General features: G+C 36.7%; 3 protein-coding genes across 3 annotated transcripts; all 3 read right to left on the bottom strand.

The window, feature by feature from the left end:
* Window positions 1-1071: 1071 nt before the first annotated feature.
* Window positions 1072-3652, bottom strand: LOC136820699 (chitin-binding domain protein cbd-1-like). Its single transcript, XM_067076905.1, has 4 exons — window positions 3362-3652; window positions 2554-2967; window positions 2075-2326; window positions 1072-1647 (listed from the first exon to the last, which is right to left on the bottom strand). The coding sequence occupies exons 1-4, from the start codon at window positions 3537-3539 to the stop codon at window positions 1475-1477; spliced, it is 1017 nt and encodes a 338-aa protein (XP_066933006.1). The 5' UTR covers window positions 3540-3652; the 3' UTR covers window positions 1072-1474.
* A 375-nt stretch (window positions 3653-4027) lies between these two features.
* Window positions 4028-6038, bottom strand: LOC136820646 (uncharacterized). The gene is made up of 3 exons (XM_067076842.1): window positions 5891-6038; window positions 4932-5033; window positions 4028-4365 (listed from the first exon to the last, which is right to left on the bottom strand). Exons 1-3 carry the CDS (start codon window positions 5922-5924, stop codon window positions 4028-4030), a joined length of 474 nt encoding a protein of 157 aa, XP_066932943.1. The 5' UTR covers window positions 5925-6038.
* Window positions 6039-13589: 7551 nt separating this feature from the next.
* LOC136820647 (coadhesin-like) lies at window positions 13590-27481 on the bottom strand. The gene is made up of 6 exons (XM_067076843.1): window positions 27442-27481; window positions 27044-27118; window positions 24736-25080; window positions 14994-15152; window positions 14530-14703; window positions 13590-13842 (listed from the first exon to the last, which is right to left on the bottom strand). Exons 1-6 carry the CDS (start codon window positions 27479-27481, stop codon window positions 13661-13663), a joined length of 975 nt encoding a protein of 324 aa, XP_066932944.1. The 3' UTR covers window positions 13590-13660.
* Window positions 27482-27902: the final 421 nt, after the last annotated feature.

Here is a 27902-nt window from a genome sequence, read left to right on the forward strand (position 1 = left end):
TTGCCATAATCTGCCCTAATCAGCAGCACCCCCAGAAAATCTAATTTTCAATCGATGACTTCACCCTTCCGGAGCGCCGCTTCCACCAAAAGTATAAATATCGGGTAAGGGCCGATCGGATAATTCATCGAATAATTTATATCGAATGGTTTATTGCATCGATTTTTTTTATCAAATGATTTATCGCATCGAATTTTTAATCGAATAATTTATCGCATAATCGAAATTTTTATCGCATATTTTATCGCATCGAATGATTTATCGAATGATTTATCGCATAATCGAATGATTTATCGCATCGAATGATTTATCGAATGATTTATCGCATCGAATGATTTATCGAATGATTTATCGCATAATCAAATGATTTATCGAATGATTTATCGCATCGAATGATTTATCGAATGATTTATCGCATAATCGAACATTTTATCACATAAGGCAGCTACGGCGTTCCATAGTTTTCAATGATGATGTCTTTCAATCTTACCTATGACATATTTTTTAGACAAATTTCATAACATCAAAATCATTTTTTGGTCGATCAAATTCAAATTTTGACCCAGTACTTTCCGTAACCATCTTGTTAATACGTTCTTTTGAGCTATGCGAGAGTTAAGTAACAATTGGAAGCGGTGGGAAAATCGGGAAATAGCTTTTGGACTTGCCTTAACCCACTGAGCCCTGAAAAGCACCCTTTTCACAAACCTCACTCCATCTCTGTCATAGTGTAGGAATTGATTCATTTGATGAAAATTCTTCTAATTTAGTACTATTTGTCTTTTTGGAAACTGGCAGTCCTTGTGAGGGTTGGAAAAATCAGAAAAATAAATCTCAGCCCCATTGAAGGTCAGAAAAATTGGATATTTTTAATTTTTTCTCAAAAAAACATCAGTCAAATCAGACCCAAGAAAGATCGGAAAAGTCAGTAGATTTTCTAATCTTTTCCTCCTTTTTAGTCCCGCTTATCTGAGGGAGAAAGTTGGGCGGCATCCCCATCATCCTGTAAACCTAGTACCCGGGGTCTTGGGACGATAGAATATTGCTTTTTCAACGTGTAAGATTGTGTTTGCAATGATGTCTTTTTTACAGTAAAATTCGCTTCGATTACAAAAAGACAATGTAAAATAATAATTAAATACTAATTTGGCTATTAGAGGGAAAAAGGTTAAAAATTATTTGAGTGAAGATAGAGAGTCTATCACCATATTTCCCTAACACCCTGCCTGGTAATTCTTATGATACGAACACAGTCAATTGCGGTGCAAGTCTTTGATCGAAACCTTCACACTGTCAGAAGAAACAGTGATAGCCTTATCCAGATGGTGGGTGAATGTCTGTTGAGTTTTTCGTTCTAAATCTGCAATTTGGTTAAAAATAGGTTAAAAATTGTTTAAAAATTAAAAAAAAAGCGTAAAAGTAGATCCAGTAGATACTTGGGCCAGCAACTTTATTTATCCTGAGAATTTATTTCTCAATATTTTGGGAAGACGCACACTCTGACTTTATTGTCGAAGATCAGTCCATGTGGACATTTTCTGCAGACAGGTCTTCCAGCGGTACATTGGACGTAATAAGTTGGTTTGTGTGGGTATCGGAAGACAACATAGTCACTGTGTGGGTAATCAGCACACAAGGATTTTGGACCTAAAAGAAGAATTCAGTAATTCAGTAATTCAGTAATTTTTAATTCTACATCCGAGTACACTGTTTTTGTACATAAATGATTGTTGTTGAATGTTTTGTGCGCCCAGTTTATGGCATTTTTGGACATGCCATAAGCTAGAGTAGACAGGAAATTTAGGTGGAGAGTATCAATTCTCACGGGGATCCCCACTCCACTGGAAAAAATATCCTACAAATTCTGAGAAATAGATTTCTTTCAATTCACATTTAAAATTCAATAGCAAAAAATTACGCTGGAAAACTATTCTCACTGGGTTTTTTGACATAGAATTTCTAACCCTATTGGGATTTCGTTAGAAATCTTTATCACCGCTATAGGAAGAAGTTCAAATTGGGCTGTGAGACAGGGTAATTCTCTCCCAGACCATTTTAGTGTCAAAATACTTACATTGGTTTTTATGGGGATTATGTGGTTTGTTTGGATTGTGATGTCCAACAACGCTGACATGTGGTTTCTTTGTTGTGGTCTGGGGGATGGTTCGTCGAACACATACATTGAATTTATCATTGAAGAACTGATGTTCTGGACACTTTTTGCAGATTGGTTTTCCGTGAATGCATTGAACGAAGATGTTTGGTTGATGATCATTGAGGCGGAATAAAGAGCCATCAACTTTATTGGCACATAATGAGGTTGGACCTATGACAAAAATATGTATAGTTAATGTTTTTATAAGATGATAAGTCGTCATTTGGTAGGCTAAGTCATATATTTCCTCGTTTCAAGCGTAAACTCCTACTTTTAAGGCCTAAAAGGCCTGGTGCTGCCTTTCTGTAGACATTTCGTAATACTTCAGAATTCAAATCTAAGCTGTAAAATTCGTAGTCAGTAAGTAAGATTTACTTTTGTTAAGATTTGATACTTACAGTCTGAGTGAGGTACATGTGGAGCTTTAGTAGTATGTGGCTTGTGAACCTTGTGTGGAGCTTTTGTGGTGTGTGGAGCTTTTGTGGTGTGTGGGGCTTTTGTGGTGTGTGGGGCATTTGTGGTGTGTGGGGCTTTTGTGGTGTGTGGAGCTTTTGTGGTATGCGGTTTGTGTATTGTGTGTGGTTTGTGAGGTTTGATTCCTTTATATGGGTCATGAGGGGCTTTTGTAGTAGTTGTTGTTGTTGGTTTTTTGTCTGAAGGTCTAACACAGGTTTTCAAGGAATCACTAAACACCAATCCATGGGGGCATTTTTGGCAAATAGCTTTTCCGTTAGAGCATTGAACGAAAATGTTACTGTGTTCTTTCAAGGCGAAAATTTCAGTGTCTTTGTGGTGGCAAAGTGATGATGGACCTGAAAATAGAATTAAACTCAAGCAATATATCCAAGGAAATAGGGTTTTAAGTCAAGTATTTTGATGGAATAGTTTATTTTTTTTACGTAGATGGCTCAGTGACATAGGACGTTTGATTGCTCTTACGGGACCCACGACTAGCCGGCTCAGTTATACACCGGCAACCAACTGAAGGGAGTATTGAAAGGAGTGGGGATTCGGACAAGGAGCCCCCACTTTGTATGGATAACGCATTAGAGATCTGCGCTATCGCTCATTTACAGGAGATTGCCATAGATTTAGAAAAGGATTCTTTATTATGACTCAACTTGAACTGTTTGATTTGCTGTATATTAAGACCCTTAAAAGGAGAGCGGGCATAAAGAAGATTTTAAATCTTCAAGGTTTTCTTACAATCTGGATTAGAAGCATGTGGTTTGTGTGGAGCTTTTGTGGTATGTGGCTTGTGTGTTTTGTGGGGTTTGTGAGGTTCGATTCCTTTATATGGGTCATGAGGGGCTTTTGTAGTAGTTGTTGTTGTTGGTTTCTTGTCTGAAGGTCTAACACAAGTTTTCAAGGAATCACTAAACATCAATCCATGGGGGCATTTTTGGCAAATAGCTTTTCCGTTAGAGCATTGAACGAAAATGTTACTGTGTTCTTTCAAGGCGAAAATTCCAGAGTCTTTGTGGCGGCAAAGTGATGATGGACCTGAAAATAGAATTAAATTCAAGCAATATATCCAAGGAAATAGGGTTTTAAGTCAAGTATTTTGATGGAATAGTTTAACTTTTACGTGGATGGCTCAGTGACGTAGTACGTTTGATTATTCCTACGGGATCCGTAACTAGCTGGCTTAGTTATACACCAGCAACCAACTGAAGGGAGCATTGGAAGGAGTGGGGATTCGAACAAGGAGCCCCCGCTTTGTATGGATAGCGCCTTAGAGATCTACGCCATCGCTAATTTACAGAAGTTTATCATAGATTTAGAAAATGATTCTTTACTATGACTCAACTTGAACTGTTTGTTTTGCTGTGTATTAAGACCCTTAAAAGGAGAGCGTGTATAAAGAAGATTTTAAATCTTGAAAGTTTTCTTACAATCTGGATTAGAAGCATGTGGTTTGTGTGGAGCTTTAGTGGTACGTGGCTTGTGAACCTTGTGGGGCTTGTGTGTTTTGTATGGGTTGTAATGAACATGGGGCTTTTTTGTAGTTGTTGTGGTGGTTGTAGTAGTTGTTGTTGTTAGTTTCTTGTCTGAAGGTCTAACACAAGTTTTCAAGGAATCACTAAACACCAATCCATGGGGGCATTTCTGGCAAATAGCTTTTCCGTCAGAGCATTGAACGAAAATGTTACTGTGTTCTTTCAAGGCGAAAATTCCAGAGTCTTTGTGGTGGCAAAGTGATGATGGACCTGAAAATAGAACTGAGAGATAAATATCGGCAGTTCATGATTTTTAAATCGAGACAGAAGTGTTATACATATATTCAGGTCATACCATTCGGAATCTTATCCCACTTGTCACTTAAAGTCCCGGGCGTGGGGGGAGGCTACTAAGGCAAAAGATAAAAAAAATAATATTATTAAAAAGATGAAAGTACAAATTTTCTACTACGTTTCAAAAACATAAATACTTCTCTCGCGTCATTTTCCTTGGGCGGCACTAGATTGCTTTTGAATACCAGAAAGGCTAAATACCCGGGAGCTACTTTAGGAAAAATGGGTGTTGGGTATGTGCTAGCAATAAAGGGTCCTGTCCTCAAAATTCTCTCCATTTGCAATTGATTAGGAAAGATAAAAAATTGACATCCTCAACAATCGCCACGTCAAAATTTCTGTCGTAAATGCCCATAAAAATAAAAATTTGATTGAAGTTTGAGAATTTTGGATTTTTGAGCTTTGAGCTGCCACCTCGCAAACTTATTATCCCCTCAAGGGACTAGATAAGATCGCTAGATAAGTTGCTTCTTTGTACTTACAGTCTGGGTCATCGTGTGGCTTGTGTATTTTGTTTGGGTTGTGTACTTTGTGTAGATTGATACGGTGATACGGATCATGAGTAGTTGGAAGAGCACTACATACTAAAGAGAATGGAAATAAATATCATAGCATTCAGAAAGCCAAGAACTAAAACATGTATATCTCTGTGTCAAAGATCTGGTCGGGACGAGAAAAATTTGTCTGAAATTTCGTCCCAATCGGAAAATACCCTACAATTTCATTCATCCCCATTTAAAATTCAATTGAAAAAGTTAGAAAGCCAAGAAAACAATAGACTTTCTATCCCCATTTGGGTTTGGACTGAAATATTCATCCCTACTTTGGGAATAAACTCCACCGGGGCTGTAAGACAGGGAAATGTAATCTTGTCACACTTGTCTCTGAATTATCTTTTCAACGGTATTCTATTATGTGTTAGAATTGATGCATTGGTTGAAGAATGGCAATACAAGAATTATTGCATAATTAGAGCGAAATACTTCCATGTCAAAACTTCTAACGATTTCTTTCAATATAAAAATAACATTTTCATACGTATAACAGGAAAACTTATCTGGCACCCAGATGGTGAAATTTTCATCCGACACGATAAAGCTCTGAAGGTCGGGAAAATTTTCAACATATGTAAGGTTTACATTACGGAATTTTGCGAAACCGGATCAAGAATTTTGCAGCGGTAGGTCTGGTAAACCAGCCCTCGTTTTCGGGGATTGGCGGGTCTAACTGAAATATTTATAGGTTTACGCACAAGGGCTGTTTAACCTGACTGGGGGTGCGGCACATCAAAGGCCGACTATCATTCCTCTCCGACGGGAAATTGGCCCGCTCCCTTAGAGCTTTAGCGTGGGTGGCCGCCAATCCGCCATCGGAATATCAGATAACAGGAAAACATACTAATAAAGAAAATGTCAAATTTGTAAGTAATGAGAGTGCTTACCTGCTAACAAAGCGATGGCGATAACCAACTTCATCTTGTGTCCTTGTTTTGTTGTCCTGTTTACTTGTTGAAATCAAGTTTTGGGATGTTTTGTAATATGTTTTCTTGCCCATTTTATACTTTTCCACTAAGCCTTAGGATTTCCCCTAATAATGTCTAATCAACGTTTATGGATTACCACTATTGCAAATTCAGGTTAATTTTATCATTGTATCCTATAATTCAGTAATTAGGGCAAACGATATTAGTTGTTAATTAAGACAATTGGACTCAATTTGTTGCACCTCATTAAAGCTAATTTGATAGAAACGGTTTTTAAACATTCTTTTGTGATTTGCAACAAGGGTAAGCTTCTTCGATTAGTTTCTCCGCTTTTAGAGTAATTGAATTTCTCCATTCTTATCTACAGCAACAGTAAATACAACCTGCTACACGTTTTATCTAAGAATACACGTTTTCTTATAAGAACAAACTATATAAAAGCATAAGGCGCCCGGTCAAAATGTTAAAAACAAGTTAAGAACATTTTAAGGCTTTGCGGACCCTAAAGTCCCGAAAGTGGACAAAAAGACTCACAAAATGGTGAAAATAAGAGCATATTAAGAACATTTTTAGGCTTAAAAGTCAAAAAGGGTAAGAACATCAGAAAGCTTCAAAAATTTTGGATGTTCTTATAAAATAAACGTGTATTCAAGAGACTTACGGTTCGATATTTTTAACTTTTTGAGTTTTCAGTTTGTTCTAATTTGTTATTATAGAACAAACGTTTAATCAATTTGTTCTATCTTAACTACAGTTATAAGTAAACTAGCAGGTCATAAAGAACTTTGTTTATCATGTTTCAGAATGAATTTTTATTTTAATAAAATATCGTCCCAAGTGGAAAGTTATACTCCAATATTTGTCCCTGCTGAAAATAATTCAATAAACAAGTCTTCAGTCCGGAATATTGTGCTATTTTTCCTTCGCTGGATTTTCTGGCAGTCATAAAAAAACAAGGGTATATCAATACCCATCGAGTTTCAGTCCGTTATTCTTACCCCTACTGGCTGAAAATTCAACCGGGTCTATGAGACGGGGACGTTTTCGATCAGTTAAAGATAATCCCATGGACTCTGCTAAAAAATAACCCTTTGTTATCCCCCATTTAAGCTATACGGGTTTATAGAATCTACAACCCTCGATTATTTTTTATCTAAAAGAGTTGCGGGTATGAAAATAGGCTCAGATGTCCTCCCATCGTTCATGCGGCAAATGTCCAGCAAAGGGCAACTGTCTTGAGTGCAATTTTCCTGTCAGGTTTTGAAAAATACACCGTTTAGTAGTGTCGACTGCGCACGCGTCCAAACAATTTTCCATTGTTTTGATTTTAACGACCGCAGGAAACTTCACTCTCCCCGTAAAAAAACCGGTATAGGTAGATTTCCGGTTCTCGTACGGAAACCCAGCATTTCTTGAAGCGAGTCTTGAAAGAGAATTTAATTTTGTCTTTGTCTATTACCGTCTAACATCTGCTACAAAGATTGTGAAGTAAAGCAGTCCCTCTTAATATTTTTTTTAATGCCAAGTAACATAGCACTGGTCAAGCTCCCATTTTCTGTAGTAGCCACTCGTTAGAAAGATAAATATTTATGTTGAATTCATGTTGAATAAGTAGAAACTCCAGCATTATACAAAATTAACACATTAATGCATAATTATTTTATGTATGTATTTCTAGTTTTTGCGGTTTTTCGCGAAAATCAACTTGAAAAACAATTAGGTTACACATCAGGTTAGAAACTTCATCATAGTACCCTTTATGTTCAGTCAATTGTTTGATCATTTTCTGTCGACGAATGCGATCTAAAAATTATGGTAATTTTCAGTTTTTGAGAGGCGTACCTATATACATATACCTTACAATCCAAAGTCGTCAAAAAGAAAAGGCTCACCTTTGAAAATAGTCAAGAAGCATTATATATTTGCAAAGAAATTGTAAAAGCTGCTTTTCAATCTCATTCTAGACTAATGTAATTTTTTGTACTACCAAAGATTTTTTTCTACTTACAACGTTTTTACGCCTCTTGTGTACTACTTACAGTAGTGGCCTGGCTTAATTTTCTAGGTGGTGCAAACTATGAAATTGGCGCCACTGGTATTTTTGTCCTTATTTCCACCCTCTACCATTAAGTGAAAATATTAAACTGTAAGAGCAGTGACTGGTTGAAAGTAACGCCCGGAATCTCTGAGTTAACAAACTTTTATTCATACAAAGGTGGTGGTAATGATAACTTAATTGATATCTATTTCCGTGTTATTTCCTGGTCTTACTTTACTCTCCATTAAAGATCAATGGCTGAAAGAGGCCCCAAAAATTCTAAAGTTGGAAGGAATAAGGCTTCCTTGTAATTCTGGCGCCGCAGGCAAAGGATTTGGTGCAAGAAACGTCAAACAGCTTAAAAGATATTCTGAAAAGGAGAAAGTTAGTCCGCATAAGACCACAAAAACCACAGCGAGCAGTTTCGATCAATCTCTCATTTTGGGGGTGAGCATCCTCTTTAACCCCTGGTGGACACAACACTTCTATTGCTTTGACTTTTCGCAATTCAATGTTGATAGTAGTTTTGAAAAAATTCGTAAAATAAAACGAAACGCCGCAGGCGAAAACAAATTTACATTGCACTTATAGAAGGCGCTAAAAACGTGTCAAAGGGCGCAAAATCGCCCAACCAAACATCAAAAAAAAATTTGGCGCCCCTTTCAGGTCTTTCTGGGTGGTGCACTGCACACCCTGTACCCCTGCCAGGCCGCTACTGATAACTTACCCGAGGAATATTGTAAAAAACGGTATTTTGTTGGGAAAATAATTTTTTGTGTATATGAATTTTAAGAAAACGGAAATCTTAAGGTTTTTAAAATTATCTCTGTTCTAGTATAAAAAAATTTGTTAGTCTGCCAAAACAGTTCCTAGTATCAAAATTAAGTCCTTATAATGTTCCTTAGATATCGCTCCTTTTTTAAGGCATAGAACAACCAATTTTCCCTTCAATCCAACATAACTAGCAATATTTAATGTCCTCATAGAAAAATTTGCAAGAGGGCCAAAATAAGTTTCCTCAGTAAAAACCAATAGCCTTTTAAAATGCAGACTTTTCTGTTTTTTTTTTCAAATATTGAAGACTGTATATTGATTATTTTGCTGTTTTTTAAACTTTAAACATGCATGTCTCTCTCTAAGGGTAACTTTTTCGCCTATTAACCATTTTTGGTTGCTTCACGGGTAGAAGGGTTAGGAAAGTTGTCTCTCTAAGGGTAATTTTTTCGTCTATTTGTTCGGGCTTTTAATTGTTTATTTTATCTATTTGTAATCGTACAAATGGCAAAATTTTCGACTATGAGTTGTCTTGTTCTCATTTGGATATAACTGGAAAAATTATACCCTCGTCTCATCCGGAGTATTTTGAGTATTAGATGAAAAGATGGAAAAAACAATCGATTTTCCGGGGGAGGATAGCGCCCAGATGGTGAAATCTTCATAAGACACACTAAAGCTCTGAAAGTCGGGAAAATTTTCAACATCTGCAAGGTTTAGATTACGGAATTTTGCAAGACCGCGTCAAGAAATTTGCAGCAGGAGGTCTGATAACCCAGCCCTCGTTTTCGGAGATTGGCGGGTCCAACCAAAATATTTTTAAGTTTACTTGCATGGGCTGTTGAACCCGACTGGGGATGCGGCACATCAAAGGCCGACTATCATTTATTTGCGATGGGAAATTGCGGCCTGCTCCTTTAGAGCTTTAGCGTCGGCGGCCGCCATCGGAATATCAGATAAATGATTGATACCATTTTAACGTATTTTAATTATTGTTTATCATTTTCGAAATTTTTCTCTTATCAGGTATTTTGGCGATCTCCCATATTTGGAAAAAAAGATCAACCCTACAAAGTCAGAGATCCTAAACAGTATTCATAATGACAACGAAACAGTTATCGGTGAGGTACCAATCAGATGCCAAAAAACGCAAATTTCATCGTAAATACATCAAAGCTTGACGATCCAAATGATTTTCTGGCGGATGATAACGGATGCTATAAGAACAATGGCTTTACATACAATTTGCTTACAGCTTACAATGAAACCTTGAATAGGAAGCTTCAGTCAAATCAATGTTTGATCAGAACACTGACCTTTATATATCCCTGGACCAAGTTACTCAATGCCGGCCAAGCAAAATATTATGATCGGAGTTTTTGTGAAATTGGTACCCGCGGAGTCTAGATTCGCTTGTACACTAATGATGAAGCACCGTTTGCCGTTAGGCAAAGTTTCAAACACTAAAATGCCTTCTTTGCGGGTATCAATTCGTAAAAACTTCGATCAAAGATGGCGGATATAGCTTGGTCCAGGGATGTATGAAGGTCAGTGGATCAAAACAACGTTTTATCGTAACGCATCCTGCAAGGATTTTTTAAGCAAAAAAATTATGATGTTCGTCACAAGGATGGACTTTTTAGCAGTAGACTCTTGCAATATAAATTTGAAGGCCCTGGACGAGATTCTGATGTTAATCACTATCAAAATTCTAAAAAGAACTTCAATCTGCACGCTAGAAAAGCGTGAGTCAACGAAAGAGAATATTACCCTTGCTGTCAGTGGAACAGCAACAGGTCCACTTATATTACACGACCAGCCCCCCAGGAGGCAAAAATGGGTGCTGGGTATGTGCGGACGGTAAGGGTCGGTTTTTTTACCCTTCAATGGGTCTCTAAGGATTGGAAAATTGACGATTTTAGGAAACTTTTTTTATTTCAAAAGAAAAAATTGTAAAAAAGTCAAAAATAGTAGAACATTTTTCTAGAAGGTCTCTCTAAGGGTCATCTTTTCAGCAAAAATCAGTCACTCTAAGGGTTGATTTTCTGAGGTCATGTCCGCACATACCCCTCATCTGCCAACCCTATTAGCCCCCACCCCGAAGCGACCGTCTCTTTGAGAAAGCTGGGGGACTCATGAACAGTAAAAGCGATGCATCACTTCCACCAATCAACGGAATAAAATACCAGCGATCCCTTCAAAGAAAGAACTTATTAATATGAACCTCATATCTATCATGTTTTCTGTTGTGCGATATTCGTCTACGATGGCTTTGAGCAGATCAGAGGTGATTGGTTCTTTTCTATTCTGTTTGACGACAGGAATTCTCGCCGCAATAAGCCGTTTGCTTCCCTCGAAGGCTAATTACACTATGGGATTATCGGTAGGAGAATGGAACCCGGAATTTCGATGGCCCCATCTGATTCCCATAACCGCGGCCGTTATCGCTCCTTCGGTCGCATTCGAACTTGTCAAATCGTCGAGGTAAACTGCTACGAAAAAGGGTTCTGCAGAAGAATAGGACACTTCGCTAAATTGGGAAGCCCATTCCCTCCATTTTTGCCAAGCGGGTTTGTACTTGCGTCAGGTAGAATTAGCGTAGGCTGCGTTGAGGAGTTCCGGTAGGGTACCTGCCTTTTCCTTTAATGAAGGGTCTTCTATTCTTTGTATTCTTTGATCAAGAACGGGGTGGGCGTCATCTTCGTGAAAAAAAAATATATATATAAATAACTCTCATACCTTTTGTGGTGGTATATGCAACAGAGCAGTGATACCACGGACCTTCGACAGTCGATATTTGCAACAGAGCATTGATATCTTAAAGAAGTATTGCAAAAAAGCATTGATGCCATCAAGTTGGTATGTGCAACAAAGCATTGATACCACACGTCGATATATGCAACAGAGCATTGATATCCTTTCAATTGATATTGCACCCGGCAGTAAGATTGGCATTTGCAACAAAGCATTGATACCACACGTCGATATATGCAACAGAGCATTGATATCCTTTCAATTGACATTGCACCCGGCAGTAAGATTCGCATTTGCAACAAAGCATTGATACCATAATCGTTCGATGTCATTTATATTTTTTGCATAAAAAGAAACGGGAAAATAGGTTAGGGTTAAATTGTAAGAAATGTTTAATTTTCACTGAAGCAAGAATGTTCGAGTCAGATAATGATCTAGAAATATATCTCATCTTTGTGTATTGAAGGACCAAAATCGAGTAACTGTTGAATTTATAAGTTGTCAAATGTGATGTACAATGGTAGAGAATAAAAAGCTGTAAACCCATCAAAAATACAATTAACATCAGAGTTGTTTTTATAAAATAAGGATCTAATACAAGAAATTGTTTGACAAAAGGTTGAAATTATTTTCCATCGTTAGTAATTAATGGCCAGAAATAAACGGATGGCCGTAGTGGTATGAACAAAATTCCTTTCCCTTGGCAGTTTCTCAAATGCTTAATTGCCTTTCCAACCTGGGATATTGGCGGACAAATCCAGTTAAATTCAAACTTCCTCAATGGTAACAAAAAGCATTCACACCGGATTAATGGGGTTAGAATTCCCTTGAGTTAAAACGGTCTGATTTTGTGTTTAAGTTGTCTGCGAACCTAGTGAAATCTCCGAAATTTGAAAGAATATGATTAAAGCTTTCTGCATCGGTAGAAAACAAAAAACTAAAAATAGGTTAATGTCTCTTAGGAATGTAATTACTTCCTTGATTATATAAAACAACGAAATATATACTGTCCAAAAATTGTAGTGCCATTAACTCAAAACAATCACATAAGTCAAGTCCTTAGTTCCCTTTTGAGCTCCTTGAGCTAGAAGAAGTTGAGTAGCCTTGTTTATGGGTTGAGCTCCCTGATGTTCTCTTCGATGTCGATTCGGGTATTTTAGGGGATTTTTTTGGGACGAGGGGGCAGTGGGATGCATAATGGCCAAGACGTTTGCATAGAAAACACATGATATCGTCGATACGATTAAATGACTTAATAGAGTTTCCTTTATGATCAGATACCTCTAACTTCCTCTTTATATTCTCGGCAGCTTTCCTTGCCTCTTTAAGTTGCTTGTCTTTAATTTCTCCAGAAGAAAGGAGAAGGCTCTGCTTGTACTGTTTAACGACCAGCCATCCCTCCCGGTCAGCCAATTTAATAATTTGAATTCTGTCTTCAAGAGATTTCTTACCTTTCTTGAGGATTTCGATTGCAGTTTCGCTGTAGTTGGTTTCAAGGGCTTCCAAAGCATCGTCCACCGTTTCGAGGGTTTCGGCTGTATGTCTAAATTGCTCCTCGTGTCCCTTTTTGTTGAAGTTTGTCTGGTCCAATGAGCGTTTGCGTTCGATTCTATCTTTCAACTTTCCCATGGCTTTGGCATGTTCTTCCTCCTTTTTCTTCATTTCAACCTCCATAAGTTCTTTGATGGTGTTCCTTAAAGCTTCTCCGTCTCCATTTGTTTGTAGGGCCATGATCAAAAAAATAATTTTCTACAAAACTTAACTTACAAGGCGTGTTGTATAATGCAAGAAGCGAGTGATTTCAAATTCAAAACACACACGTTTTAAACCATTTTTGCGCAAGCGCATTCTGTTCATAACATGATCGTAATTATACAAAAAGCAATTAACGTTTTTCGTGCGAAACCGTTAAGAAACTCGTTTCTCTCCTTTCTTCGATCGTTGAGAAACACGCAAAGCAAATATTATTCCAATCTTTATATTATTAGCTCTTAAACGATACGTGTATGTACGTACAACTTCCATATGAACTACAAAAATCTACTTCCATATATTGTTTATATACTGCTACAAAATCTAAAAACGATGTTTATTGTAATTTAGAAATGATACGATTTCACAACCATTTGTAATCCAATTTCAGAGACTCGATCAAAGACGCCTCAAGGTTTTTGGATTCCCATAGCCGCTGTACCGACACAGCAATGTTTGTATCTGCATGCACCAGTAGTCCGGATACATCTGTAAGTATCCCAACCACGTCGACAACAAACTCCGTCTTTACCGCAAAAACCTGTAGAGCATTCCCCATCTTTTTTGTTACATTTCCACCAGCAGTTTTTACCTGTATGAGAAAACAGAGTAAAACATATAACGTTAGATGAACGTTGAAAGAACATTGATTGGTTGGAATGGGAATCTTTAAGTTATTAGAGCTTTTTTAGAACCACTTTTTCAGGAATACATTTGACGCTCTCTAATTCGATATTCTACTATTCCATAATTTAAAGTCAACGCCGACAAGAAACTCTTAAAAACGATACTCTACTATTCAGTAGGCTCCCTTACTTTATGAAAATAAAATGTCCCTTGAAATTCAAGTTTGAGAATGCCAACTGTATTATGCTAAGTTTCAAAGATAAAAAGCCAAAATCTTCTACAGGGTGTCCCGAAAAAAAGTATCAAGTCATACCACTTCTATAGAAAGAAAGTTCTTGTGTGTGTTTCACTAAATTTGCTATTTTTATCAAAGTTTTTCTCTGTGTCATATTAATTGTCATGAGACATCTTTTATGAATAACTTTTTCAAAAAACAATTCTCAATAACTTTAACGTCATGAAAATTGTAAAGAAAGTTAATTCTTTTTTATCATAATGACTGTTGTAAAAACAATTATTGTGGTGGTATATATTTTCTTACATTTTGTTTTAAACACACGCAACAACCTTCTACTCCGAATCATATTCGAACACGTAACTTTTTTTCGGGACACCCTGTACAAAGATTGGTGTAAATACACTATGAACCAACCGCTATTTTGGACATCTCGTCTTTTAGTTGTACAACAATGCTTCCCATTGCACGGTGTGGCCATTCCTGCGCACCCAGCATCATTCCATCCTCTTCGACAACAACGCCCGTTCACGCCACAAAATCCAGGACAGTAACCACCCTTTCTACCACACTTCGACCAGCAATTTGAGCCTTAAATATAATTTTGTTATGAAAATACAGAACTGTAGTATAAAGATGCAGAATTTTGGCGCCTCATTTCTCATGCAAGTTAACGGGACCCTCTTTTGGATAGCATATTGTTTTTGTTGCAGGTAACTTCAACGTTTTATAAAATTACTTTGTTCCAACACCAAATTCGACGTCTTGTATCCACTGGCTAGCTATTATATTCCCTGAGTTTAAATGAAGGGAATATCTAAATTTCTGCAAAATTCTTAAAACTCCTTATAGTTTTAAGGTCAATGAAAAATTAATCTTACCTAGGTTCTTAACAAGAGCTGGCTCAGTACAACAGTGCCTATTAACGCAGGGGAATGCAGCGTCTTGCCATCGACCCCATCCTTTTCGACTGCAAAGACCTTTTTTACCACAGAAATAGGTAGGTTTTTTCCAACAATTTTGTCCTTGGTTTCTTAAATCTAAAAAGAAAGAAAGGTGGTATATTATTGGCCCAGCGCTAGCGAATGGGCCTTTAAAGAGAGTCTCACTATTTTTTTGTCACTTGTTTTCTGATTTCTACTAGCTTTTCTATGAATTTGATATTTCAAACTTTCTCCAAATATCGACCCGACCGGGATTCGAACCACCAAATGAACTCTGATCAGAAGCCAACGCGATATCCGTTGAGCCACACTCGCACAGCAGAACACAAAATTTGTAAATACTTATAGAATGACAAAAAAGACAGGGGTAGTGTTATTATAATATGGGTAAAAGTACCCCTTTTTTAACCTGACTGAAATTCGAGCCGTTACTAGCAACCCTGCGCCCGGCACAGTGACAAGCTGTTACTAGCAACCCTGACCCTACCTAACTGTTAGTCAATAAATTCCAAACAACAAAACCCCCGGAAACACAAAATCGTAGATAGGAAAAAAAACCATGTTCGACTGACGGTCAATTTTTATCATCTTCCTTTTCAAAACAAGATGGCGGTCGAAGCAGGGAAATTGATTTCATGTGTTGATTAATACTTTCTTGAACATTTTCTTTGATTTAGTGGTCAAGAGACTATCAAACCAAAGAAACTTTGTAGTGATTTTTCTTTGTAAACTTTTTCAACATTCTGTCATATCTTATAGTTTTTGTTTAAGTTTTCATAAAGCTTTCTGAGTGAAAATTCTACCTTAAATCACCTTCATTTTTAGTTTCTTGTTTTCAAAAAGACTTTATTTTTAGGAAATATTGGCTTCTAATATAGAAATAAATAAACAGAAATGCAGCTCATGTGTAAATTTGAATAAGATTGGAACATATTTCTTGATCCTACACAAGGTTACTTCTGGATCTGTCGCTGTTTGTTAACAACGGTCAGTCATTGCCCTGAGTATCAGAGGTTAAGTTTTCAAAGAAAATAGTAACCTCTGAAGACAAATAATAGAAATTTTATCGCGCATGTGTCAATCTAATCACTGTAGAAAAAATCAAAGATGAAGAGCAAATATTACCATATTAATGTCTAGCAGACTGTATCAGTATGCAGTTTACTATTTACAAATCCCCCAGAAACCTCCAAGTGTAGTTGAAATGAGTTTATTTCGAAAGAAATCTTTTACATGATCCCCAAATGTATAACAGTAATTACTAAACTTTTAATTATGGAAATGTCACTTTAATGATTCTCTATCACTGACTCTTTTTACAAAGCATTGATGACTTTTTGTAAGTTGTGTTTTCAACGACGGGAATAAAAATATCGACTATTACGCTCATCCAAGATCTTGGATGGTCGTCATGGTTACTTTTGTCTTCGCTGATTGCACGATGAATAGAATCTCGATTCGTCGGCACAGCGTAAATATATGATTTTGAGCTGTGCTTTTCACGGTAGTCAGTCATACATCAGTGAGAATGGGACGTGGCATGATTTTTAAACTCGACACAGAATCATTTCAAGTAAAACTGATTCTGGAATTTGTTGATGGACACTAAAATAGGTGGGGTTTGTACTTTTACGGTATGACGGGATTGGCCCTTTTTTAGTACGGTATTACGGGATTTGACGAAAAAAGAGACGGGAAAACTGTATTTTAAAATCAGACGGTGACGGTATTTAGGTACATTTTTGCGCTGTACAAGCCGATATGACGGTGTTATTATTTTTCCAATTATCGGGATTCCGGGATTCAGCAAAAATGTTGACGGGAAAACGGTATTTCGAACCCCTACAACCCCCCCCCTAAAATGGAGTTCATGTGTAAATTAGAACAAGATTGGAACTTTTTCCATGATGCTACGTGTGACTGCGTGTGAAAACGGTTATTTCTAGATCTGTCTCGTTTAACGAATTGGTAACCTGAGATCAGATTGTTGTTGTTTTCTGCCCACCACGCTGAAGTTCTAAAGGGATAGGTGAAAACATACAATCTGACGAATATGCTATCGCAAAATCGTAAGGACCGCGTTCGTCTAAAAGGACTGGGGATGACAACAAAGTTGCGTGATTGTGTTTACGAATAGGGCGCCGTATTAGTTTTTGACTTTTTGGCGAGTCTGCTAAATCGCGTGCCACGCGTGCCAGCGTGCCATCGGTTTTTAGGCGTGCCAGCGTGCCATGCGTGCCATGCGTGCCTTCGTACCAACTGTCTTGGCGTGCCAACGTGCCAGCGTGCCAACTGTCTCGGCGTGCCAACGTGCTAGCATGCCAACGTGTCTTGGCGTGCCAGCGTGCCTACGTGCCATCCAAATTCCGGCGTGCCATCCAAATTCCGGCGTGCCATCCAAATTTTGGCGTGCCATCCAAATTTTGGCGTGCCATCCTTATTCTGGCGTGCCATCCAAGTTTTGACGTGCCATCCAAGTTTTGGCGTGCCAACCAAATTTTGGCGTGCCATCCTTATTCCGGCGTGCCATCCAAGTTTTGGCGTTCCAACCAAATTCCGGCGTGCCAACCAAATTCCGGCGTGCCTTCCAAGTTTTGGCGTGACAACCAAATTTTGCGTACTTTTTCAAATTTTCAGAGTCTTTATTTTCCATAAGAAAAAGTCAAGAAAAATGATGACTTCTGAAAATTACTTTAGCCCTTGGACAACTATTTAGCTAAGCTCCTTATTTTTGGCTACAGCTCCTGACCACTTGATTTAAAAAGGCTTAAACGGTAACCGTAAACTCATGAGCTTTTTGGCCATTTTGAAGTTTTAGGTTTTCAAAAAAAAAAAATTCCAGAAAAAAACTTTTTCAAAAGGTTTCAGAATGAAAAGCTTTTTCAATTTTTTAGAACAGTAGCGTAGACAGGGGTAAAGAAAGATCTGCGTATGAGAGTAGATTTTAACGTCAAAGCAGTTACCTATTCGTGACATAGAAACATCATTACTATGTCGTTTAATCTACTCTCGGATACCTAAAAGCCGGGGCGCTATAATTAATTTTTCGAAAATTTTCCATCCAAGATATTTTTATTCCACCCCCCCTCGTATATTAAGTTTTGACATCTTTTCCAACCCCCGGTAGGTACCTGAAAGTAAGCCAATGTTGCTTCATCCTTGTTTACTCTATTGTACAAGACTCCAAACTGCTCAAAACGACTGAAAATGACATAACATCTGGAGGTAGTTTAACGTTGTTTGGAGCATTTAAGATAAACGCTTTTTTATATAAGAATATCTTCTATAAGAATATCAGGATGAAACTCAAAAGTCCAAAACTCTCAATATGATTATTTCTCATGTTTGTAAAATAGTCAAGTCCAAAAAAGTAAGAACATGTTAAGAATAATAGCACACCGCGCTGAATCTAAAAATAGATTTTATTTTTGACATAATCATTACTCTCGATGTGTTTGTACGAGTTCCAATCCCATCAACGGCTGCGTTTAGACCAACTGGCATTTGTAATTTGGCATTTGCTCATGAGGGATTCGATTTCAATAGCTTTTCCATTGTATTTTCTGTCATGGCATTTAAGGAATCGTCTTTTTAGAGTCATTACTGAAAAGGTGATTCCCTCAAGTTCAACTTTGACAGATCAAACAATGAAAAGCATGGAATTTCTCAAAAACTGCAGTTATTAAGACTGAAACTTTTTGCCTTAGGGCTAGGCTATGGCAAATCTTGCAAATTTTATAATCTATAGAAAGAACTGAATAAAAAACGTGCAAATACTTTAAAAAATCAAAAATGTCATTTTTTCTCTTTGTTTTGGTTCCTTTGTTTGATTTGAAATGCCAGAAAAGGGGATTCCTTTGCTCAAAATGGCATTTCAAATGCCAACGAAATGCCAACACGCTGGCATTATTAGGCATTTGACAAACCGAACAATTGCGCGGAAAAATAGAATTCAAAAGATTACTGCAAGCAATTACAAATGCCAGGCTGGTCTAAACGCAGCCAACCTTTGCGCTAATCTCTTTTGCACGTTAATTGCATCGTTTGACAAAAGATATATTACAGCTTGCACGTATCTTTAATTGAGCCGCGTTGAATTGTGGGATTGCAACTCGTACAAATGTCAAAAAAGTGAAAAGTAATAATTATGACGTATGCGATGCGGAGCGCTATTCACCCACAATTTTAGCAATTTCTTAAGAATACTTGACCGTCATCCAAAAGTACACTACACGTTTTTTTATTTATAAGCATAACGCGTATAAGCATAACAAAGCTTGGATTCTGGCTCGAATACAATGGATTTATTGTTTTAGAACAATAGAAAATTAAGCATATTAAGCATATGTCCAGCCTCAGCTTAAATTACCATATGCTCAAGAAAAAAGCATAACGCTAAGTATCTAAACATATATTATATATAAAGCTGAAAATGAGATTTTGCTTTGTCAAGAAAATGACAGGTAGACTGCTGCCTTACGCGTGGAAGAAACACGTGTATCTCCTCCAAAACTTTTAAAGTTATGTAATGCTCTGTTCATATAAAAATGAAATTAATAAAATAATAATAAAAGTACTACAATTTTCATATCTCTAAAACAGCTCTCTTGGAGCATTTAATGTTTTCATTGCATGACAATCTATATCCATTTGCACCGCCAGCATCCTATTGAGCATGAGAAAACATCTTGTTGTAAATTGGTGTATACACCTCATATTTTGTGATAATGCCATTATTTACATAATTTAAGTGTCATTACATAAAATAACCTTGAAAATGCTTTCCCACTAATTTTGAGGGAGTCTATATTGGGGTCCACAATGGGGTCCATATTGGGGGGGGGGGGTCCAAGTTGTGTCATCTTCTCCCCCAAGCTTTACCGAAATTTCGGTAAAAATTCGGACGAGCACGCCGAAATTTGAATGGCACGCCAAAATTCGGATGGCACGCCGAAATTCGGATGGCACGCCAAAATTCGGATGGCACGCCGAAATTTGAATGGCACGCCGAAATTCGGATGGCACGCCGAAATTCGGATAGCACGCCGAAATTCGGATGGCACGCCGAAATTCGGATGGCACGCCGAAGTTTTAATGGCACGCCAAATTTGGATGGCACTCTGGCACGTTGGCACGCCAAGGCACGTTGGCACGCTGGCACGTTGGCACGCCATGGCACGTTGGCACGCTGGCACGTTGGCACGCCAAGACACGTTGGCACGCAGGCACGCTGGCACGCATAGCACGCTGGCACGTGTGGCACGCGATTTAGCAGACTCCTTTCTGGCGCACAACAAGATTCTTGTTGTAAAATTTTTCGCGGGAGGACTATTTTCCTCAGATGTATAATTTTCAAGTGCCTTCAGAGGTTTACCGTGCACGTGAGAAAATTATGAACAGCTGTCATCAGGTTACGAATTGGGGGCTTGATTTTTCAAACTCGACACAGAATTATTTCAAATACCGATTAAATAGAATTTGTTGCGATGGACACTAAATGGAGTTCATGTGTAAATATGAACAAGATTGGAACTTTTTCCTTGATGCTACGTGTGACTGCGTGTGAAAATGGTTATTTCTAGATCTGTCTCGTTTAACGAATTGGTGGGTGGCTTGATTTTTCAAACTCGACGCAGAATTATTTCAAATACCGATTAAATGGAATATGGCAATGGAGACTAAAATGCAGTTCATGTGTAAATTTGAACAAGAATGGAACTTTTTCCATGATGCTACGTGTGAAAATGGTTGTTTCTGGATCTGTCTCGTTTTACGAATTGGTGGCTTGATTTTTCAAACTCGACACAGAATTATTTCAAATATCAATTTTAAATGGAATATGGACATGGTAAATGGAGACTAAAGTCTATTCACGATAAGTGTGCACTCTTTTTTCATTTACCTATAACTTTTGAAGGAATTCTTCAATCTTTATAAATTTGGTAGCATTGGAAAGATATTAGTGAGTGGAACAATTTAAAATAAAAAAAACTTTAAAAAGATTATAAAAATGAAGATGAAAATGAAGAAGAAAAAAATGAAGATCTTGTAGAAAAGTGCTATAACTATCATTTTCACTGAAGTGAGTCCTTAATCATCGAACGTCATCACTGTGAAAAAAATTCTCAAAAATAATCATTCAGTCAAAAGATATCAAACAAAGTTATAAGCTGACTGAAGTCTAAAAACGCTGTTTTCTACAGTTTTTTGCTGCTTTTTGGGGTCAGTCACTTATGAACTTTGTATCATAACTTTATATTGAATAAATATTTTAATAAAATTTCTTCACAGTGATTATCTCCTAAGATCAAGGAATCTCTCCAGTGAAGATGAAAGTTATAGCACTTTTCTACAAGATCTTCATTTTGTTCTTCTTCATTTTCATCTTCATTTTTAGAATTTTTTTAAAGATTTTTTTATTTCAAATTGTTCCACTCGCTAATATCTTTCCAATGATACCAAATTTATAAAGATTGAAGTATTCCTTCAAAAGTTATAGGTAAAAGAAAAAAGAGTGCACACTTATCGTGAATAGACTTTAAAATGCAGCTCATGTGTTAATTTGAACAAGATTGGAACTTTTTTCATGATTCTACACATTAAATGAAATGGTCATTTTCTTCAAACTCGACTCACATAATTGTTTTCAAGTCGAATTGACCTTGATGGAGGAAAGAGGGAGAAGATGAACAAAGACAATACAACGAAGAAGCTCAATAAATCGATGTGTCACCATTATTACATTTTTTGATTTTTTGATTGTTTACCTTCGGGTAGATGGTTTCGAGCTTTCAACATTCAATTCATTTTTGATTGACTATGTACATTATGTTTCGTTTATTTTTTCACTTCCCTGTTCTAAGAAATGAAGAAAGGGAGAATTATCCTTGTCGACTTATTTTTCATTTTGTTTTGCTCAACGCAGTAAAATTTTAAATCCTTTGGCCATCCATTTCCTAGGGGAAATTTGAAATCTTATTAAACATTTTTAGGAATTTTTGGAAATTCGAAAATTCCGAAAATTTCGCTTTTGCTGGGCCTTCACGCCCAACGGGCTTCTTGTTTTTATTTTGAAAACAATCTGGGTTCTTGGTAAGGCACAAAGACAGGGGTATAAAGTTAAAAAAAAAACATCAAAAGACAAAGACAAATATACAACGTTTGGAATTTTCCATCCTTTATCGTCAACATGAGAAATATGAGCAATCTGATTGGCTAAAAACACATCCTCATTATCATCACCTAGGTCGGGAACAAAGAATAACCCTCAATCCACAGTTTGCGATCAGCCATTGCAGTACTCAGTTCCTCAATCTCTACTCCTGTTTTTCGTTTCAAAATATCAAGAAGTGTGTGCTTTTTCGAGCGCCTAGGGCCAGCAGGACACCGAAGTAGGATTTCAGATACGATTTCATTTTGTGCACGGAAAAATTGACCTGAGAAAGAGAGCATGCTGCTTGTCAAGACAGAAGGAATTTTTGGGAGTCCATGATAGATCTCGTGAAGGGTTGGGTGGTTGCGCCAATCAAAATTTTGTATTCTTTTCAAAAGGTTTGTATAACAGCCATCAGGCTCTTCAGAATGGTTTTGTCATAGTCCAAGTCTCTGAGCCATAAAGAAGAATGGGCTCGACAAGACTTCTAAAAGTTTGATGTTTGAGACCGTTAAACAAATTAGAGTGCCCTATCTTGTTTAACTTATTACAAGCTTTCCAAGCTAGACTGGATCAAAGATAGATTGATCTTAACTTTTCGAAAACCACCTAAAAACAACAAAAAAGTGCCCTTTTTTGAGTCGACCAAAGCAAAGTTTTAAGTTGTATTTTTTGACTAAACAAATATTCTTTGATTTCTTTCCCATTTATGACGTTCTAAGATTAAAGAAGTTGATTTTATTCTTCTTCTTTTTTCATCTTCTTTTTTCCATTTTTTAAAGATTTTTCTTTTTTGCAAATATTCCACTCTGGATTATCTTTCAAACGAGCACAAAACTGTTTTCTAATTCGAATTCTATCAAAAGTTACAGCCTTTTTTGTGTCCACTGCAAACTATATTGAGACATAGTTTTAATCAGATGTTGGTAACTTTTCTCAATGTCGTCGTCTGCTTGAGATATAAAAACGTATACATAAATGCTGTATTTTATATTGTACCGTACACATACGTTCAAAAAGGGGTCTGGTAAGCGAGAGATCATATTTGAATTTATTTTTGTATCTTATCCCGAAAGTTATTCTCAGGAATGTTTTCTTTTTTCCTCTCAATACTCACAAAATTATATTTTAATATCTTAATGCATTCGAATCATTTTCGTAGATTTTAATGTTTTGATGTTGACTTGTGAAAAAACAAAACAAAGGAGAGAGAAAAATTTGTTAATATTTTTCAAGTTGACGATAAACCAGTTGGATAACTACTACTTATTACATTGATATTTACTAGCAAGTAGCTGTCGCTATGAATGCCCCGCGAACGTATTCATAATCGAGAATGAACGTTTGAAGGCCGCATTCCAACAGATCGTTTTATTGGAGTGCCATCCAATAAGCGCACAGCTAGAAATTTCTATTTGCTGTACCGAAAGATATATGGCTGTTTATCAAAAGTTATTGATTTGATTCTTATAAAGTAGGTGCTTATAAGACAAATAAAAATGCTCTCATTGTGCACTGTCCCTTGTTTACTTTATAGGAACTATACCAAAAGGTATAAAGCTGTTGATCAAGAGTTATTGATCTGAATCTTATAAACTAGATGCTTATAAGATCAATAAACATGCTCATATTGTGCACTGTCCCTTGTTTACTTTGTAAGAGCTAATTACCGAAAAATGTATGGCTGTTTATCAAGAGTTATTGATTTGATTCTTTTAAAGTAGGTCCTTATAAGAAAAATCATAGGAAAAATAAATATGCCCATATTATGCGCCGTCGCTTGTTTACTTTGTAAGAACTAATTACCGAAGGGTATATCACCGTCTATAAAGAGGTTATTGATTTGATGCTTAAACAATAGATGCTTATAAGAAAAATAAAAATGCTCATGTTATGCGCCATCCATTGTTTACTTTGTAAGTACTAAAACGTGAGAATTAATACAAGTCGCAACAAAATAGATAAAACGATGGTGCGCGCGAGCATTCTTTAGCCGCGGCGGCCCGCTCAGAATCGAAAGAAACAACATCATGAACATGAATATTTTTCTGGCGAACAAGCCCACTGCGAGAACCAACAAAAACCCCTGTGGGGCAATTAGATAATTTTGGCCAATGTTTAGGTTTGATGCAAAGTATTTTAAAAACAATATAGGTAATATACACCCCTGTGTCACAGACCTGGTGGGACCCCCAACTCACTGGAAGATTTGGCCGAAATTTCGTCCCCCCTGGGAAAAATACCCCAAAAATTTCAACCCCACTGAGAAATGGACTTTGTTTTCATCCCCATTTGAAATTCGATGAGAAAAAATTGCACTCCAAAACCATCCCCACTGGATCTTTTCACCTTAGAGCAAATAGAATTACTATCCTCATTGAATTCATTTGGATTTTGATAGAACTTCTCATCCCCACTACGGGAAGAAGTTTCATTGGAGCTGTGAGACAGGGTCATATATATACATCTCCTACAATAAAATACACTCAATCAAAAGTGATTTACACCGTGATTAAAAAAGAATACCTGGAATACACGCTCCATTGTTGCAGGACTCGAATTTGATTTTCGGTCCTATGCATGATTTCCCGCCAAAAGCAGGCTTTGGGTTATTGCAATTTCTTGTTGCTCGTCGGCGCCCTGGACCACATCTTCGATTACATGCTCCGAAAGCAGACCATGTACTCCATTTTCCATTAACCGGACACGCTCCATTGTTGCAGGACTCGAATTTGATTTTCGGTCCTTCGCATGATTTTCCACCAAAAGCAGGCTTTGGGTTATTACAATTTCTTGTGAATCGTCGGCGCCCTGGACCACATTTTCGATTACATGCTCCGATAGCGGACCATGTACTCCATTTTCCATCAACTAAAATTGATTTTAAAAGATTCTTAAGAATAGTTCAATTTGATAAAGACAATATAGTCGCCAAACACTGAACTTTTAAGGGAACGTTTTGGCCAATTTTGACTTTATCGTTTAGCAAATTCTTTCAAATCATTTTTAATTTCAATAAATTTAAAATTGTAGGGAATGTTCTTTATACTACTGAGTATCCCTTGCCATGGCATAATGTCAAAATGATTCACCTGGTATAACTGAGTGAAAACAAAACAGAGCGTTATATGGTTCAAATCTCTTCTTGCTAATTGTGTCTTTTCAGTAAACTAAAACCTTTGATCTGTTATAATGTTATGGCGAATTAAATTCAACAAGTACTTTTTGGGAGTTTAATCAGAGAGCTTGTTTTCGCCTTGAAATAGCAAAATCTTATAGGCTTAAAAGTAAATCGAGATTGAATATTTTTCAGATCGTTTTTTCACCCATTCGTTTAGTTTGAGCTTTAGCGTGATGAACAGAAGACAAATCACAACCTTATCTCAGGCTAAATGCAATTGATACATACCTACTTTTGCATAAATGTAAACAGAATCAGTGGTACCAATACAATTTTGACCTTTTTCACAATGATGAAAGACTGTGTTGATTCATTGCTCGTATGAAGTTTGACCAGGATAATGACTCCCGTGATCCGCAGCCTTAGTTTCAAAACATCCCTCGTAGTCGGTTAGAACTAGTGCTCCTTCTTTTGCTTTTCCTGCACAGTCACAAGCCAAACTGCAATTTATGATAATAACCACACTTTAAAAGGCTCATACGTAAATGCAAAAAAAATAAGATTTAAGGACAAAGCCTGGTGATTATCGGAGCTAAAAGGCAGAATAGTGAAAATTGGCTGTAAAGAATTAACTCGCTGCCGGGAGGTTTCATTTTAACCTGATCTTTTAAGCTATGACTATTTGAAGAAAAAGAAAATACCTCTTTATTGATCCATCACCATAGACTGGCTTTCTCATTATAAACTTGGTAGGGGCATTATCATTCTTTGTAAAACATCCAATACGGCTTAGTTTGGAACCATTACCACAGTCTGAAAAATATTTGAGATCATTTCAACTTTAAAGGAGAGAAAGATAATTTAAAAAAAGTTACTATTTGGTAAATTTCCAGTCAATTTTTTTTCAAACTAACTATTGAAAAACATTTTTAAGGAGATATAGGTTGAATTTAGAGCTAATTTTAACATATTTCTAAGTACCAGCAGCTCCACAGGCCAAGTTAAGATCCCCTACCAATGACCTTATTCACATAAATTACTTATAAATTTTATAACATGAAAAATTATTTCAACCATATGCAATGTCGTATATATCAGACATGGACTGTAATGCACAGTTTGAGTTAAAAATCATCATTTTTAGTCTAACTCGTATGAATTGAATTGGGTTTCATGGTGAAGCAAAAAAATCAACAGGAGCCTTTCCAGCGAGATTTTAAGCCAAAAAGTCAAAAAAAATGCAAAGATTTGACAAAAATCCACTCTTTTAAGATTTTGACCGTTTTTGACCATTTTTGGTCAACGAGTTATCCAAGAACCACCAAATTTGGCCATGTTTTACTTGATTCTGTCCTCCAGCGAATTAATTTAAAGCTTTACCATTGGGCATCTTTCTATCATTCAGACAGGTCCGCGCAGCCCACCCCGGCCTTCCTAAATCGGGCGGCCTCAAAGGCGCCTTAAAGAAAGAGGAGACTCAAAGCTATCAAACGAGCTATGAACAAGCTTCTAACTCCATCTAGATCTCGAGATATAAGCCTTTAAAGTTTGAAATAGCGATTTTCTTTAAAAAACTTAGAAAAAAATGACCATGGCATATAAAGGGTTAACAATCTTCTATATCATTTGGTTCCTTGATTTTTCTCCTCGCCCTGTGAGTTGAAAACATTTAAACTGATCCCTATGAAGGGGTTTTTATAATAAACAGCCTACCTAGAATGTCTGCAAAACATCCTGATGCCAAATAAATTGCGATAAATAATTGCAACATCATGATGTACTTGATTTCTAAACAATAGAAAATATAGAATTCAGCCTCACTTTTTAGTCTTTGGTTTGGGTTTATCTTATACGTTTTTTTATGAACAAACTTTATAAGAACATAAGGCTTTGCGGACTGTAAAATACCCAATTTCTTAGGAAAATGGACAAAAATACTTGGTGAAAATAAGAACATGTAAAAAAAGCTTGTACCTTCATTATCTCAAGTCCTATAGAAGTGTAGATATTATGAATAGAGCTCTCATTCATTTCATCTCATTTTAGCATCTCATTCAGAACTTCAGAAATTTTCAAACCAAAAATATCTCAAAATGTTTGACTAGCCTTACCTTTTTGCTTGTCAATCTTGCAATGATGAGAAATGTGCATTTTGCTAAATGTTATAATGAGAAATTTTTTGATCGAACAAAAGGCCACAAGCTCTCAACGTTACAAGAACATGGCAACCAGGGTGAAAGCATGCTCTATGGTTAAATTATGAAGCATGGTAATGCGAGAGATCAAGTCTTGACGAATTTTCAGTTCGCCTTGATAATCCACATTTTTTTATTAAACATTGCACACGCTGTTTTATTTAAAAGAACAATTTTATAACAACACCAGCCTCAGTTTTAGCTCTTCGGAACGATAGCTCTATTGTTTGGAACATTATAAATACATTTAAGAACAATCTTATCCTCAGCCAAAATTTAATGGTTTTTATTTAAAAGAAAGCGTGGAAACGGATTATACATCTCTGTGTCAGTGATCCAGGTGATTTTGAACCTCGTTGCTCTAATAAATTGTAAAA

Source organism: Clytia hemisphaerica, unplaced genomic scaffold (genome assembly GCF_902728285.1).
Source record: "Clytia hemisphaerica strain Z4C2 unplaced genomic scaffold, Clytia hemisphaerica genome assembly, whole genome shotgun sequence".
Lineage (NCBI taxonomy): Eukaryota > Metazoa > Cnidaria > Hydrozoa > Leptothecata > Clytiidae > Clytia > Clytia hemisphaerica.

Bases quoted from the DNA above. Each gene is read 5' to 3' on its own strand.
- LOC136820699 (XM_067076905.1), bottom strand. From the start codon at position 3,539: ATGTTTAGTGATTCCTTGAAAACTTGTGTTAGACCTTCAGACAAGAAA. The intron at 2,327-2,553 runs GTAAGTATCAAA...TTTTTGTCATAG, and splicing joins ACATGTACCTCACTCAGACT to GTCCAACCTCATTATGTGCC. The intron at 1,648-2,074 runs GTAAGTATTTTG...TTCTTCTTTTAG, and splicing joins TAATCCCCATAAAAACCAAT to GTCCAAAATCCTTGTGTGCT.
- LOC136820646 (XM_067076842.1), bottom strand. From the start codon at position 5,924: ATGAAGTTGGTTATCGCCATCGCTTTGTTAGCAG. The intron at 5,034-5,890 runs GTAAGCACTCTC...CATTCTCTTTAG, and splicing joins CGCCATCGCTTTGTTAGCAG to TATGTAGTGCTCTTCCAACT. The intron at 4,366-4,931 runs GTAAGTACAAAG...TTCTATTTTCAG, and splicing joins GCCACACGATGACCCAGACT to GTCCATCATCACTTTGCCAC.
- LOC136820647 (XM_067076843.1), bottom strand. From the start codon at position 27,481: ATGCACATTTCTCATCATTGCAAGATTGACAAGCAAAAAG. The intron at 27,119-27,441 runs GTAAGGCTAGTC...TCTATTGTTTAG, and splicing joins CAAGATTGACAAGCAAAAAG to AAATCAAGTACATCATGATG. The intron at 13,843-14,529 runs GTTGGTTCATAG...TTTCTCATACAG, and splicing joins ACGAGATGTCCAAAATAGCG to GTAAAAACTGCTGGTGGAAA.